We start from the raw sequence: 15,783 nt of genomic DNA on the forward strand, positions 1-15,783 counted from the left end.
AAATTCAAAAGGAATATAAGCAGTGCGACAAGTGAATAATTTGAACTCATAGATCACTAGCTTCAACACATCATTTCAACATGCAGAGAATATCATCACAACATGCAGAGGCTGGCGACATTAATGGAGAGCAAGGAAACTATGACAACCGAGGCGGCCTTCAGAATACCTCAATGACGTGTTCTTTGACGAAAAATTTAAGACGCGGGATAAAAGCTAAGGCTTGAATACCGGCATCGAAGTCTAGCCAATAGTCGGCCGTTGAGTGGCCGCCGATAAGCCAACCATTATTTATGTCGGGGAGAAACATTATTATGCGAAATATAAGGTGCAATCACTCAGGCTGGGATGTTACTGAGGAGGTGGTGTGTTGAAAACTGCCTTGAGGTGCAGCTTGTTGGAGAGTGGAGAGTGGAGGGGTGGAGAGTGGAGGGGTGGAGAGTGGAGGGGTGGAGAGTGGAGGGGTTGAGAGTGGAGGGGTGGAGAATGGAGGAGTGAAGAATGGAGGAGTGGAGAATGGAGGAGTGGAGAGCGAAGGAGTGGAGAGTGAAGGGGCGGAGAATGGAGAAGTGGAGAGTGGAGGGCTAGAGAATGAAGAAGTGTAGAGTGGAGGGGTGGAGAGTGTAAGGATGGAGAGTGGAGGGATGAGGAATGAAGAGGTCGAGAATGTGGAGTCTTGTGTGAAGAGGTTCTGGGTAGAGGGATGAGTAGTAAACGAAGTAGAAAATGGTAAATGTGTAGCGAAAAGGGCATTATTCACCACGCACTACATCACATCAGCGACAAATGACTTAGTACTTAAGCAACTGCTTTAATATGTAAAACATAGCAAGTTCGAAGTGTCGCTAAGAACCTTTGCACGCTGGCAGAGACTTCGTAATAACAGAGCCAGAGATTAAATGACGCGCCACAAAATTGCAGAAGCCTCTTAACGCGCGGAAATTGCAGACGCAAAAACCTGTCGGCAATTTCTGCCGGAAGATTGGCAAAAAAAAAACATTGTTTTCCCCAGACGCCTTGCTAGCTCTCTTATCTTCTTGCGATGATGAGAATAAAAAATATTTAGATTCTGCTGATGAGTATTTTGAATTATGTTGCAATTTTCTAGCACGGAAGCGATGCTTTAAAAGACGTTGACGATGATAACAAAACTGCGGGTTATACGTCGTGTACGCGGCGTGATAATCGTACGTACACGTACACCACGTGTAAACATATCGTGTACACCACATAATCGTACGTACACGTACACCACGTGTACACATATCGTGTACACCACATAATCGTACGTACACGTACACCACGTGTACACATATCGTGTACACCACATAATCGTACGTACACGTACACCACGCGTACACATAACGTGTACACCATATAATCCTACGTACATTTACACCAGGCCACGTATTTCGTGATACTCGCGGCAAATTTTTGAATGCTTCGACTGCGTTTATGATATTGATCAATTCACTGATTTTATAGCATCAGTATCTGTGCTAGCAGCTCGATATTCAGGGCTAATTGTCACACGTAATATCCCCCGTTCGAGACTTTGAGCTAAGAATAATTGTTTCAATGCGTTCTGAATCACACCTTTTGTACCAAACGTTTCAAACGCTTTAGGGAAATTGTGTTAGTGAAACTCTTGGCGAAACGATAAGGTTAGAAAAAATGCTTGACGCTAAATGGAATCATCGACCTGCAGTGAAACTTTCAACGTTAAGCCAAATGTATGTAACAGTTTGCACCTTTGATGTAGAACGTGTATAATTTTTAAAGATTTTCTTCGGAGAACGAAGTTTTCGACAAAAATTGTCTTAGCTCCAAAAATTCATTAACAAAGCTCTCAACAATACGCTTACCGAAGCATTTACAAAATCCCACTCTCCTTGAGTACCCAAAAATAAAAACGTTCGGATAAACGTTTTACCGTTCCAAAAACGCTACCGATGCACAGCCTTGTATTTCTGCTCCATTGACGAATCCTTTGGGAGAAAACGAATCGAAATTCTTCAAAGGGAAGACGCTGTTTCTTCATGCGCCATATAAGTTCAGAGCTGAACTGATGTTGCTGTTTTAGTCTTCAAAAAGCCATCCCTTTTTTTTCTTCTGCACGGCGGTGCTGAAAACTTCAGTCGTTCTGTGATCTAAACTTTGATACGATCTTGGAACTTTGCTTTCTGTTAGTGCCCCCTTGGTAATGCCCTCTGATACCTGGCAACTTTACTAAATGAGTTGTGACTTGAGTTTGCCGCGATACTGCAACGATATGAGGCAATTTCACTGTCATGTGAGGTCCTGTAACTGCAATATGAGGTCATGTCACTGCAATATGAGGTCCTGTCACTGCAATATGAGGTCCTGTCACTGCAATATGAGGTCCTGTCACTGCAATATGAGGTCCTGTCACTGCAATATGAGGTCNCTGCAATATGAGGTCTTATAGCTGCAATATGAGGTCTTAGAGCTGCAATATGAGGTCTTATAGCTGCAATATGAGGTCTTATAGCTGCAATATGAGGTCTAGTCACTGTAATATGAAGTCTTATAGCTGCAATATGTCACTAATGTCATCATGTCAACTGCAATGCATTGAGCGCTGAAAATAAGAATGAATGAGAAAGAAAATTCGGGATTCTGGAGAAGCTTTATCCATTTAAATTTTCCTCAAAAAATTCACTCAATTCCTGTATTAATGAACAACAATCTCTATTTTCTTCAAGAATTCTCTCATTTCTCGCGATAAGAGCAGCATCCGAGCGGCTGTCACGTATACGAGGTTCCTTTTTATTTGATTTTAAGAAGAAAACTTTCCTCAAACACGAACCTTTGCAAGACTTAAACTTTCTTCTTGATGTTTTTAAGTTTTTGTTTCGCATTGACGCATTATTTGTGCTATTTGAAAACTCGGTGGCTTCGTTAGTGATACACGCTGCACCAACACGTTCAATCAAACACTAAACTAATGTGTTTGTTTTCCATCGAAGTGTCCAGTAAATACAACCAATTAATAAAAAGGTTCGTTTAATTTAATTTATCCAGTAAATTGGCCCCATCGATGAAACTAATTAATAAAGGGTTAATTAATAGATGAATATTTTATTTATTTTAATTATTAAAAGGGTACAAATTAATCGAAATGGTGATTGAAACCGCTAATCAGGCCCATATATGAAGCCCGTAGTTTCAGCCAATTAATTGAACCCGTTAATTGAACCATAACTTAAGACTCTGGCGCGTTATCAGAAGCAGATAGGGGGTTGGGCTGGGGGTTAAGGACGGGGTGGGGAGAAGAAGAGGTTCAGGGGGGGGAGGGGTCTAGGCCTAAAATTTATGGTGAAAAACTTGGTAATTTAGTTGAGGGGTGCGACGGATGGCCGGTGAAGCTCCCGCGTGTCTGTGGGGACGAGGGGATTTGCATGCCAACAAATTACCCTTGTAATAGGGAAGGTGGGGTTAGGGGGGAGGGAGAGGAGGGTAATTAGGAAGGGATGAAGGGGAATGGAGGGGCAAGCAAACAAATTAGCCCACAAAGTGGAGGGGACTCTTAATATTATTATTCTAGGAATAATTTATGGTGGGGTCAGGTTCAAACGAAATTCGAGGGCAAGTCACATCAATGAGGGAACAGTCGGGGAATAAAAAGAAAATAATTGGGAAATTACTCTCACTACCATTACTTTCCCAATAATTGGGGAAATAGAAAAAATAATCAGGCAGAATGGCAGGTAAGTTATCAATAAATCAACTCATGTGTTATGTGGCTGCCGAATGTAGAAGTTCTATAGTATTTATCGTCGGTAAATATGAGTTTTTTGCTGTTTGTTGGAGCAATTTTTACAGTAAAGTAGCTGCACTAGAGCATAAAAAATTATTTTAGAGACGAATAAAATAAATTTTGCATCATAATAAAAAAGGAACCAAGTTTTAACTTGGTCAACGAGATGGAAAGAGATGATCTGAGAGATGGAAATTCAAACATTCAAATAACGCTTCAACGAATTCTATTGAAACTGTAATAGCCATCATGAAGCTGGTATCCATATATTGAAGAATAGATATTAGTTACCTAGAGAAATGATGTTCTTATAACATTTGCTGATACTACGGCGTAAAAATTAATACCTGTCTTCACATGAAAGAATCAAGTGTTTGAATCATTTTGTAAAAGATTACCTAAAATATAGATGAACTCCGAGTTCCTTGAAAATAAGTTTTTGGTGTGAGAATACAATAATATTGAAAAAATTGAAAACAGATTAGTTTCACTGATAACGTAGGCTCCGTGAGCTACTAACATGAGTGATTGCGCAGATGTCGTAGGTGTGTATAACGTAATATTATGCAATTGATAACAATGTACAATTAATGATATTGTACAATTGATAACAATGTATAATTAATAATATTGTACAATTGTTAACAATATACAATTAATTATATTGTACAATTTATAATATTGTACAGTAGATAAAATTATTCAAATAATAATATGGTACATGTGAAAATATTGTTCGAATTGATAATATCGTACAATAAATAATATTGCACTAGTGACAATTATCTTCAAGTTTCGCGGCAGCGCATAACATTATATTGTACAAATTGAACATTGTACACTTAATAATATGGTGCAATTAATAATATTTTACAATTAATAATATTGGACAATTAATAACACTATGCAGGTGTCGTGAGAGCGTATAATATTATATTGTACGAATTGAACATTGTACAATAGATAATATCTTACAATTAATAATATTGCACAATTACCACCACGGCGCAGGTGTCTTGGGTGCGCGTGCGCGACCTGCACGTGCTCACCGTCGGCCTCTTCACCTTCGCCAACGACGCGCGCTTTGAGAGCCGCCACGAGGACGGCACCAACGAGTGGGTCCTGCGTCTGAGGTGGGTCATGGGGGTCATGGGGTGGGTGCTGGGTGGGTGATGGGGGTGGATGATGGGAGTCATGGGNCCTGTCTCTTATACACATCTAGATGTGTATAAGAGACAGGTCATGGGGTGGGTCATGAGGGTGGGTCATGGGGGTTGGGTCATAGGAGTGGGTCATGGGGTGGGTCATGAGGGTTATAGGAGGGCCACGAGTTGCTCATGAATGTACGATCAGTGGGTTAAGCCAGGACAAAGTATTTGATTGCCCTTCATCAATCAAATCTCCGACTTCACTTAATTCCAATAACTTCTGTTAAAAGACCGCGGCATTCACAGGCTTGATATTTTAGATCTTCATCAGTCGATTCCTGTTTTTCTTTTGGATCCAGAATAAATTAGTTTTTTATTATAAGTAGTTTCTTAAGTTTGATATGCTGCATGAGCTTGTCGACTTGCAGCGCTATAATCGGTTGCCTCACTCGCTCATTTTCATTGATGTTTACGGGCAGTAGATATTAACATCAATTCTATGATCCATTTGGGAGATCGATTACAGACTTTCATGAAAATATCATTCTCGAAGCGTAGCATAATGATATTGACACATATTATTTATATACTTTTTGGAAGTGAATCTAGGATATGAATGGATGATTCATGTCGCTCGAGGTTGTAGCGTGCTGCTCGCACCCGAGACGGTTAAGTCTCATGATATTTCATCAAAATTTCAATTTATTTCTTGAAATTGTCTCCAAGTTCGTGCCCGTCGCGACCTCAAGTTAACTGCCCAACTTCATATCCTTTTAGCACGAGTTATTTGCAATCTAATATGCAGTCTTTGGCCGACAAGAAAAGTTGTTCGAAGTTCCAAGTTGATGAGCAGAATTTGGCAAACTTCTGTTGCCGCCAAGTTATCGCGTCAGGCCATTTAACTAATGGGGCTTTTCATGTCCACCGCCATCTGGGTCAGATAATGGCGGGATGTGGGCCAGATAATGGAGGAATGTGGGTCAGGTAATGGCGGGATGTGGGTCAGGTAATGGTGGGATGTAGGTCAGATAATGGCGGGATGTGGGTCAGGTAATGGCGGGATGTGGGTCAGGTAATGGTGGGATGTGGGTCAGGTAATGGAGGGATGTAGGTCAGATAATGGCGGGATGTGGGTCAGGTAATGGTGGGATGTGGGTCAGGTAATGGCGGGATGTGGGTCAGGTAATGGTGGGATGTAGGTCAGATAATGGCGGGATGTGGGTCAGGTAATGGCGGGATGTGGGTCAGGTAATGGTTGTCTCTTATACACATCTTAATANTCAGATAATAGCGGGATGTGGGTCAGATAATAGCGGGATGTGGGTCAGATAATGGCGGGTAATGGCAAGGAGATGTTTTAATGGCTGCCAATGTTAATTATTTAGTCGATATTTGTTTTGAGGAAAAGCATTGAAAATGCAAGAAAAGAATTTCAATCGGGAACAGGCTTTAAAGGACTTCGTATCGATAAATTTTCATTACTTGTCCGTTCTTACAGGAATTTAGTTCAAATTTGTTGCTTATATAACTTTTTGGCTTAACTTATGAACCCGCAGGAGCACATCTTAAGATTATGAGAGCTTATACACGTAACTTAATCTTATTAATCACTGTACTCGTAACTCCTACGACGGTCCTACTGCTTATCCTTGCGGTCGGCTGAACGCGCTACAAATCCTTTACGATATTTACGAATAAAAATACTGGCTTCAGAAATAACATCGTATATGCTTTATAAAATCACGCACTTACGAACTGAAAAAATATCGGTATTTCGTAGATATTAAATAACGACTTTGATGGTTAATTCACGGGAAAAAAAGTTTTACAATGATACCCCTGTACTGTGTTCTTTGAATGTGTTCCTTATTAATATTATTGAATATGAATAATTAATTTTAAAAATGAATAATTTATTTTAGTGATAGTCATTCAATAACACATAATCTCTAATTTCAAAAATATAGAATTACCGTTTTAATTCCATAGTAATAATACCATACAGTCACTATATACGGTTCAAAAATACATATCGTACACCATGTCAACGACTAAACAATATGTCATTCCCAAGACCATAATTTGTATTGAATTGACGCATAATTTGTATTGAATCTGAATACATTTAATACATTCAGATCTAATATATTTAAGATAAATTTAAAGTTATGGTCGCCATATCGCCGCAGGTACCCGCGCGCCTCAGACTCCGGCCTGTACGAGTGCCAGGTGAACACCAAGCCAATCATCAGCACGGCGGTGATGCTCACCGTGCTGGGTGAGTGGGGGTGATTATGAAGACCTAAGCCAATCACCGTGCTCGGTGAGTGGGGGAGGTTATGAAGACCTAAGCCAATCACCGTGCTGGGTGAGTGGGGGAGGTTATGAAGACCTAAGCCAATCACCGTGCTGGGTGAGTGGGGGAGGTTATGAAGACCTAAGCCAATCACCGTGATGGGTGAGTGGGGGAGATTATGAAGACCAGAGAATGTGTAGTTGATCGTTGTTTATTAAATATTTTTATTAATCACCGTTTTTCTTACTATTTTGGAAGTAAAAATAGCGTATTATATCCTTATTTCTAGGAATATAATGATTACTGCCATGTATATTTAGAGGGAAATGGTATTGAGACGGTGGTGAATTATTATTATTGTAGATCATCCATTCTCATATCTATCGTTAATCGCGGGAAGAATTTTCCCACCTACATAATAACCGTGATAATTGACTTGCAAGAATTTCCCGTGTCTTGTAAAAGTTTTAATTGAGTCTTAAATAGCAGCGTAAGTTTTATCCTCGTTGACTCGTCTTTTTTTAATTTCCGCAGACAATTTTGTATGCTCGAATGATTTTACTTGAAAACTCATCGACTAGTTTGTAATTTTTATTACAGTGTTATCGTGGATTCGGCTGACAACTTCCTGTGAACTTTCAAACGAAATGAACTTTCCATAAAATTGAATTCAGAAGGAACTTTCTGTCAACTTTACACCGTCAAAATTTTTCGCATATTTTTAGCCACAAGTAACTTTCCATGAACGTTCAACCGTTTCGCATTTTCCATGAAATTTTCAGTTCCAAGAATTTATTGTAAATTTTCAGCTAGTCGAACCTTCTGTAGCTTCTAATTTTTACAGAAAAGTTTTAACCATATCAAAATTTCCGTCAGATTTGTGCATTTTAACTTTATCCTTAGTTCACAGCTGCGCTAAGGCAAGGTTTTATCTTAAATTCAGCACAAACAAAAAAAATTTCTTTCAGTCTCATGAAGGAGATTTGGGCGTTCTACCGATCAACGGAAGATCGATCAATTAGATGAGTTGCGCGCGCCTGGATCATTGATGAAGACACACGAGTATCTGCGATGATCTTGATGTCTTCATTGATACCTTCGATGCTCATCCATCACCGCGGCTGTGAAGAAGCCTGGATGCTCATATCCATGCGTCATCCATCAGTGTAATGGGACGCCCTTCCCTCACTTCCCTCTCCTTGCTCCCACCGTCTTCATTTATCCTTCCCTCACTTCCCTTCCCTTGATTTCACTCCCATTCCTTATACTTCCCTCACTTCCCTCCCCATGTTTTCACTCCTTTTCCTTATCCTTCCCTCACTTCCCGCTAAATGCTTCTACTCCTTTTTCTTATCCTTCCCTCACTTCAGGCCCCATGATTCCACTTCCCTTCCTTATCCTTCCCCTCATATCCTGCCCCTTGCTCTCGCCCTCCTCAGTAATCCTTCCCTCACTTCCCTTACTCTCCCCTCACATATTCTCTTCTTCTCTTCCCTTACCTCCCCAGTACCTATACTACTTTAATCTTCCTAAAATACCATATTCTCACTCTCCTGTCACCCTTGGTCAATATTTATCTCCAAATAATTTTTGTTTGATTTGATTGCTCATATTTAACATAGCCCATTACTGCCATCAAACATAGCCCATTACTGGTATCAAACATAGCCCATTACCACCATCAAACATAACCCATTACTGCCATCAAAGATAGCCCATTACTACCATCAAACATAGCCCATTACTGGTATTAAACATAGCCCATTACTGACATCAAACATAGCCCTTTACTGCCATCAACATAGCCCATTACTGCCATCAAAGATAGCCCATTACTACCATCAAACATAGCCCATTACTGGTATTAAACATAGCCCATTACTCCCATCCAACATAGCCCATTACTCCCATCCAACATAGCCCATTACTGCCATCAAACATGGCTCATTACGGGTATCAAACATAGCCCAATACTGCCATCAAACATAGCCCATTACTGACATCAAACATAGCCTATTACTGACATCAAACATAGCCCATTACTGATATCAAACATAGCCGATTACTAGCATCAAACATAGCCCATTACCGCCATCAAACATAACCTATTACTGACATCAAACATAGCCGATTACTAGCATCAAACATAGCCAATTACTGCCATCAAACATAGTCCATTACTGTCATCAAACATAGCCCATTACTGCCATCAAATATAGCCCATTACTGCCATCAAACATAGTCCATTACTGTCATCAAACATAGCCCTTTACTGCCATCAAACATAGTCCATTACTGCTGTCAAACAGCCCATTACTGTCATTAAACATAGCCCATTACTGCCGTCAAACATAGCCCATTACTGTCATCAAACATAGCCCATTACTGTCATCAAACATAGCCCATTACTGCCATCAAACATAGCCCATTACTGCCATCAAACATAGCTCATTACTGTCATCAACATAACCCATTACTGCCATCAAACATAGCCCATTACTTCCATCAAACTGCCCATTATGTTTTAAAAACTTCCAAACACAAACACACAACAAACACACTTAACATCAACACAAAATCATTCGCAGAGATTCAGGTTCCTTCACTACCAACGTAACAAACAGTCCTGACTTCGACTCGCACATTTCCGATAAAAAAATCACAAATTGTCCCCGGCCCCGACTCATACATATTTCTCCAATAAAATAACAAACTGTCTAGGTTTTTATTCAAACATTTCACCTTCTATTAGGTCATGACTTTGACACGCGCATTTTTCCCGCAATAAGCATCAGGTTCAACAGGGCCAATATAAATCGTCGGGTGTCGATAGCTGCCAATTGCCTGCGCTTGATTTAATTCGATGCGACGTGTGCATGTCAATGTTGTTATTTTATTAATTTTATTAAGAGTGACAGTAAACGTATTAGTGGGAGGGGGGTGAGGGGAGGTCCCCTACCCCGGATGAGGGTTGACGATGTTACGAGGATTATTGAATGATATTACTAGGCAATGGAATTAAATTGCGATACGATATGAAAGCAGAAATTGGGCTTTTTTGGTTATTATCAGTATTTATGAAACATTACTTGTAATAGTTTGTTATTGATAGGCAATTGATAGTCTCAGGAGTATTTAAGCAAAAAATTTACGAATAGAGGAAAAAATTACGTTTTGAAGCAATAAAATGAACTATTTTGTTTTAAAATATCAATTGCGGGCAATAAAAGTACATTAAAAGGCGAAGAAAAGTTATTTAAGTGTACTAAAGCCGCATTAGTTGATGATGTAAGACTTCTTTCAGAAAGTGAATGAGTGCTACTTGCCAATGCTGTGACGTTACTGGTGATTAAGTTGTCAGACATTCAGTAACGATGCCAAACATTCAAACAACCTTATACCTGACACGTAATAGCCATCATTAGGCATCAAAATAACGTCCTTAGGCTATGTAATGATTTTACACGGCAACATGACTGGAAAATGATGTTATCACCTGAAAAATTATTTTCCAGGTGATAACATAACCTGGAAAATGATCACTTCCATAACACTCCCTCGCATTAGAAGGACCATCATCGCATGTGAAATTAACTCTGTTATTCGTAAATTATCGGGATATTGTATATAGGGGCTGTTGGGGCGCGTGTCCAGGATACTTATCGTGTCGGGATATTGTATATAGGGGCTGTTGGGGCGCGTATCCAGGATACTTATCGTGTCGGGATATTGTATATAGGGGCTGTAGGGGCGCGTATCCAGGATACTTATCGTGTCATGATATTGTATATAGGGGCTGTAGGGGCGCGTATCCAGGATACTTATCGTGTCGGGACATTGTATATAGGGGCTGTTGGGGCGCGTATCCAGGATACTTATCGTGTCGGTATATTGTATATAGGGGCTGTTGGGGCGCGTATCCAGGATACTTATCGTGTCAGGATATAATCCAAGATACATAACGACAACATGACAACATTATGGCAACATTATGGCAACACGATGGCAACATGCTGGCAACATGTCCCCCACAGAGCCGCGGGCCGTGATTGCCGGCGGCGCGGAGGTGTTCATCAACCGCGGGTCTTCCCTGCAGCTCTCCTGTAGCGTGGCCCCCCCGCCCCGCGCCCCCCTCACCTTCACTTGGTACCGCAACTACAAGGTGGGTCAACGGTGGGTCAACGGTGGGTCAAGGGTGGGTCAAGGGTGGGTCAAGGGTAGGTCAACGGTGGGTAAAACATTGGGCCACCGGAGAGTCAATCGGTGGGTTAAGGTGGGTCAAGAGGTGGGTCAAGGGTGGGTCAATGGTGCGTCAAGGGTTTGTCAACGGTGGGTAAAACACTGGTTCAACGGAGAGCCAACAGTGGGTTAAGGTGGGTCAAGAGGTGGGTCGAAGGATAAGTCGGGGGCAGGGCCGAAGGTCCCGAGTAATGGGCCGGTTATGGTATTATAATACATGGGAGGTAGGGGTATCATGGTAACAGGGGTATCAGGGTAACAGGGGTATCAGGGTAACAGGGGTATCATGGTAACAGGGGTATCAGGGTAACAGGGGTATCAGGGTAACAGCTGTCTCTTATACACATCTAGATGTGTATAAGAGACAGGTTGGGGGGTGAAGGGGGGAGGATGAGGAGGTGGAAGGTGAGAGGTTGGGGGGTGAGAGGGTGAAGTGTGAGGGGGTGGAGTGCGAGGGGGTAGTTATGGATGATGACTGCGGCAGGAGTTGGTGATGAGGAGGATAGGGGCTAGAGTGTTGAGATGGCAGGTGTGGAATAGATGGCTGAGAAATGGATGGATGAATAATAAGATGAAATAAAACGGTATTAAAGGGTGAATACAGTATAACGAGGAAGTGAAGATGATGTATACAATGAAAGTCTGATATGTGAGACTAGTAAAAATTTGGAAAAAGTTCATTATCGGGAGAATGCGAGGAGTGAGGAGGAGTAGAAGGAGTGACGTTGTGAGGGCATGGGCATTGCGTGTATGCCCCGAGGGTTAAAGGGACCGAATTTCATGTTTAAGGTAATTTCGGTCGGAAGGAACCACACAAAATGGTCATAGATGGGTCAAGGAATTGGTAAGGATGAATCATATGCTAGATTTTGGTAGGATACTCGGTAAATTTTCCTTACAATCTTTAGATGATATTTCAATGGAGGTTCTTTTATTGGATGTCAGATAGTATATACCAATGTAATATAATGAGAATATATATCTATGTAATGTCCCTTCACTTCACAAAAGTTGTAACGGACGCACGATTGCCTGTTCACAGGAGAACAGCCCGCGGCCATGCAAACGAACAGTGGCATCATAGGAACAGCAGGAGCACCACTGTTGACTGTGACTGTACCACTTCTACTGTTGTTTGTACAGCCACTGTACAGTGCACCTCTGCCAAGTACTGTACTCAGTTACCTGAGTACAGAATTCGTACGTCCTATGTACACAGCAGGAGTGTTATCTGTTATATTGAAGCTGTGCTTAGCTGTATGTACAGCCGCTGGGTTCTTCATTACAAAGTACGTGCGAGCAGCTCTGAAATCTACGAATTTTTCCTCTATACATGCACAGCGATCTCTGTATTCTGCTGCACATTCACTGTGCAAAAATGTAAAATCCGTTGTTTACTGTTCATTGAACTTTCTGAACACGTTACTAATGCGATGTAAAGTTGGCAGTGAACAGACTAGTAGTGGTCCTTCTCATTTGTACAGTTATAAGCACATGTTATTCATTAAGAAGTGTTACAAGTCTCAAGTGTACAGCACATGTACGGCTGGCACAAATTGCGATTGCTTCGGTAATGCAAATCTCATCAGTTGATTCAAACCCGTGGGAAAGAAATGAATTTTTCCCTGCAGATATTCAGATTACAAAAACATTATTAACTTATCTACTATGATGTCTATTTATCTTTTTATGACTAGCTTCACGTTGGTCGCGACTGTAATAATGTAATGAATTTGACATTTTTGGCATATTCTTCACGCAATTCCCACATTTTTTCTGCCCTCTTTGTTCTCAGTGTTAAACAAGTAACTGAAATTCAGTTCACATATCATTCAGACTTTTTATAAAATTCTTGCAAATGAAAAGCATGATTAAAAGTGATATCGGAGTATTAATAGCGAAATGTTTTCCAATATTGTACGACATATGCACTATATTTATTATCCGTGTTTTGTGTGAACTCTATACCTTCGAAAATCGATTGAATTTGAGGCGGTACTACCAAAACTCACTCATACTACCAAACTCTGCGAAATCTCCAACAATTCATGCATTAAATCTAGAGAGCAGGAATGAATACGCATTAAATCTAGAGAGCAGGAATGAATAAGCATTAAATCTAGAGAGCTGGAATGAATAAGCATTAAATCTAGAGAGCAGGAATGAATGCGCAGGAATGAATGCGCAGGAATGAATAATCATTAATTCCAGAGAGCAGGAATCCTCATTAGCCGGACATGTCAGCAGGAATGAATGTATCCCAGCAGGCAATGTCAGGTTGAATCAACGTTGAATCAACGAACATAACGTTGAATATTAGGTCGGAATTAAAAGTGAATCAACGTCATTTTTTCAACGTCGTGCATTTCGACGTTATTTCAACATTGAAATCGCGTGAATACTATGATATTCATGACAGAAAATGTTAACCAGATGAAGAAAACTTTTATAAATGCGCTTTTAACGTCAGAATTAAATGCAGTTTCAACGTTGAAAAAAACTTCGAAATGTACGACATTGAAAAAATGACGTTGAATCACTTTTCATTCTGCACTAATATTCAACGTTATTTCGACGTGGCGAAGTATGTTGTCTCAACGTTGATTCGACCTGACATTGCCTGCTGGGTATGTTCTAGAAAACATTCCTCGATCAACAGAACTCCTGAGTATTCCCATTTCAGTTCGAATAATTATACATTCACACATTCACTAAACAAATCTGAATAATTTGCAATACTCTAGAGAGCAGGAATAATCATCATAAGAAAAAATAATGATGAGATGCTACTAATACTGATAATTCTGAGTAATTCTAAGTAATCCATGTATTGTTCGTGCACTGAATGCATGACATTCAGCGCTCCAACATTTCCATTGTTGAGGTCATCGACACACCAACTCAGCTTACATGATCGTCGTATAGGGTCATTTTCACTGATAGTCTTTAATTTATTAATATCACTATATTTCACAATCATCCGTTATATCATGTACAATCCACTGTAATATACACAATTCACGTGCTGGCCAACTGATGTGAAGATGACTAAGTCTTGAGTTTGAGTCTCTGGTTTGAGGCTTTCCTAAAAGAGTAAAATGAACAATAATTAAACTTCTAACTAGCAAATAAAGTAAAAAATATACAAATCAAATAATGGAACACAATTATAGTATATACATCGATTCAAATCAATTTCACATATAGCAATTCAATAATACACGAAAGGACCTAGCACACTACACGTACCTCCGCTTCGGGCTTCACACCGCACAATAATCTAGCAGCATCTTACACCTTCCGCATTCCGACTTCCGTAAAGTCTAAACTAAGATGGCATTGAACAACTTCACAATAACTGATGTATTCGGAGTAAAATAATACGTAAGATGATAAAACATGAGCGTACCCCAACACCATGCTCTGCATCTGAAATATAGCAATGAGAGAGGCTTTATATACCTATATATGTAGCCTCTAGCTATGGGTCCGAAACACATAATAAAGATACTATGAATTCAGTACCAAACAAAATTCACCTCTCAGCTCTAATACATTTTCCAACTCTGCATACATTTTCCAGCTCATATACATTTTTCAACTCTGCATTCATCTCACATCTCGGCATTCATCATTAAACTCGGCGTTCACTCCACCCTTTCATTCGCAGCAAAACTTTGCACTAGGAGAAACGAGTGGGTCGTTGTACAAAACTCTGCACTTCCACCACTCGACGCCATTGTTGCCTGGCTGCTGCGTTTTAACGCTGAAAAGCAGTGAGAGCTTCCCCTCGGTCAGAATACCGATTAAAAAATAATTTGTGATCTGAGAATACAAGGAAGTAATTTTATAGTGAAGTTAAAAGTCGCCTGGGGAAAAAGATTAGAGATTTGACAAGCCCCAATGTTTTTTTTATCATATTTTAACGTAATCCTTAAAACATATTTTAACGTAATCCTATAATATTTTGAGTCTGGCCATAAGTTCTTGGAAGTACTTAGATAAAGAATTGATAAATATGTTTTTTTGCATTTCAGACCCGCACCTGAAGTTTGGTAACGTCGGTGTTTGGTCACCGAGACTTGAAAATTACAAAACTTTAGTTGGAAGCAAAGGAGGGCGACCAGCAAGAATATAATGTCGAGTTTAAAGAGTAAGTTCGAAGCGGCCTCTAGACGCTCAATATTGTGGCGCAATATGTGGCGTACGAAACAATTTTGAGAGACTGCAGTCAATGGTGAATAGTTGTGCTATAAATTGCGTAATCGTGTCAATGTACCTACAACAATATCATTTATTGGAAATTTTTTTAATTATTT

At 40.2% G+C, this 15,783-nt stretch overlaps 1 protein-coding gene across 1 annotated transcript in view; it reads left to right on the forward strand.

Annotated features, from left to right (window-relative positions):
• Positions 1 to 15,513, forward strand: part of LOC108681424 — a 28,471-nt gene extending 12,958 nt beyond the window's left edge. Inside the window, exons 4-7 of the mRNA XM_047885745.1 lie at positions 4,793 to 4,914; positions 7,119 to 7,207; positions 11,260 to 11,387; positions 15,502 to 15,513. Of these exons, the coding sequence (XP_047741701.1) occupies positions 4,793 to 4,914; positions 7,119 to 7,207; positions 11,260 to 11,387; positions 15,502 to 15,513 (351 nt within the window). The remainder of the gene's footprint in view (positions 1 to 4,792; positions 4,915 to 7,118; positions 7,208 to 11,259; positions 11,388 to 15,501) is intronic.
• Positions 15,514 to 15,783: the final 270 nt, after the last annotated feature.

Source organism: Hyalella azteca, unplaced genomic scaffold, assembly GCF_000764305.2.
Source record: "Hyalella azteca isolate HAZT.00-mixed unplaced genomic scaffold, Hazt_2.0.2 contig2960, whole genome shotgun sequence".
Taxonomy (NCBI): Eukaryota; Metazoa; Arthropoda; class Malacostraca; order Amphipoda; family Hyalellidae; genus Hyalella; species Hyalella azteca.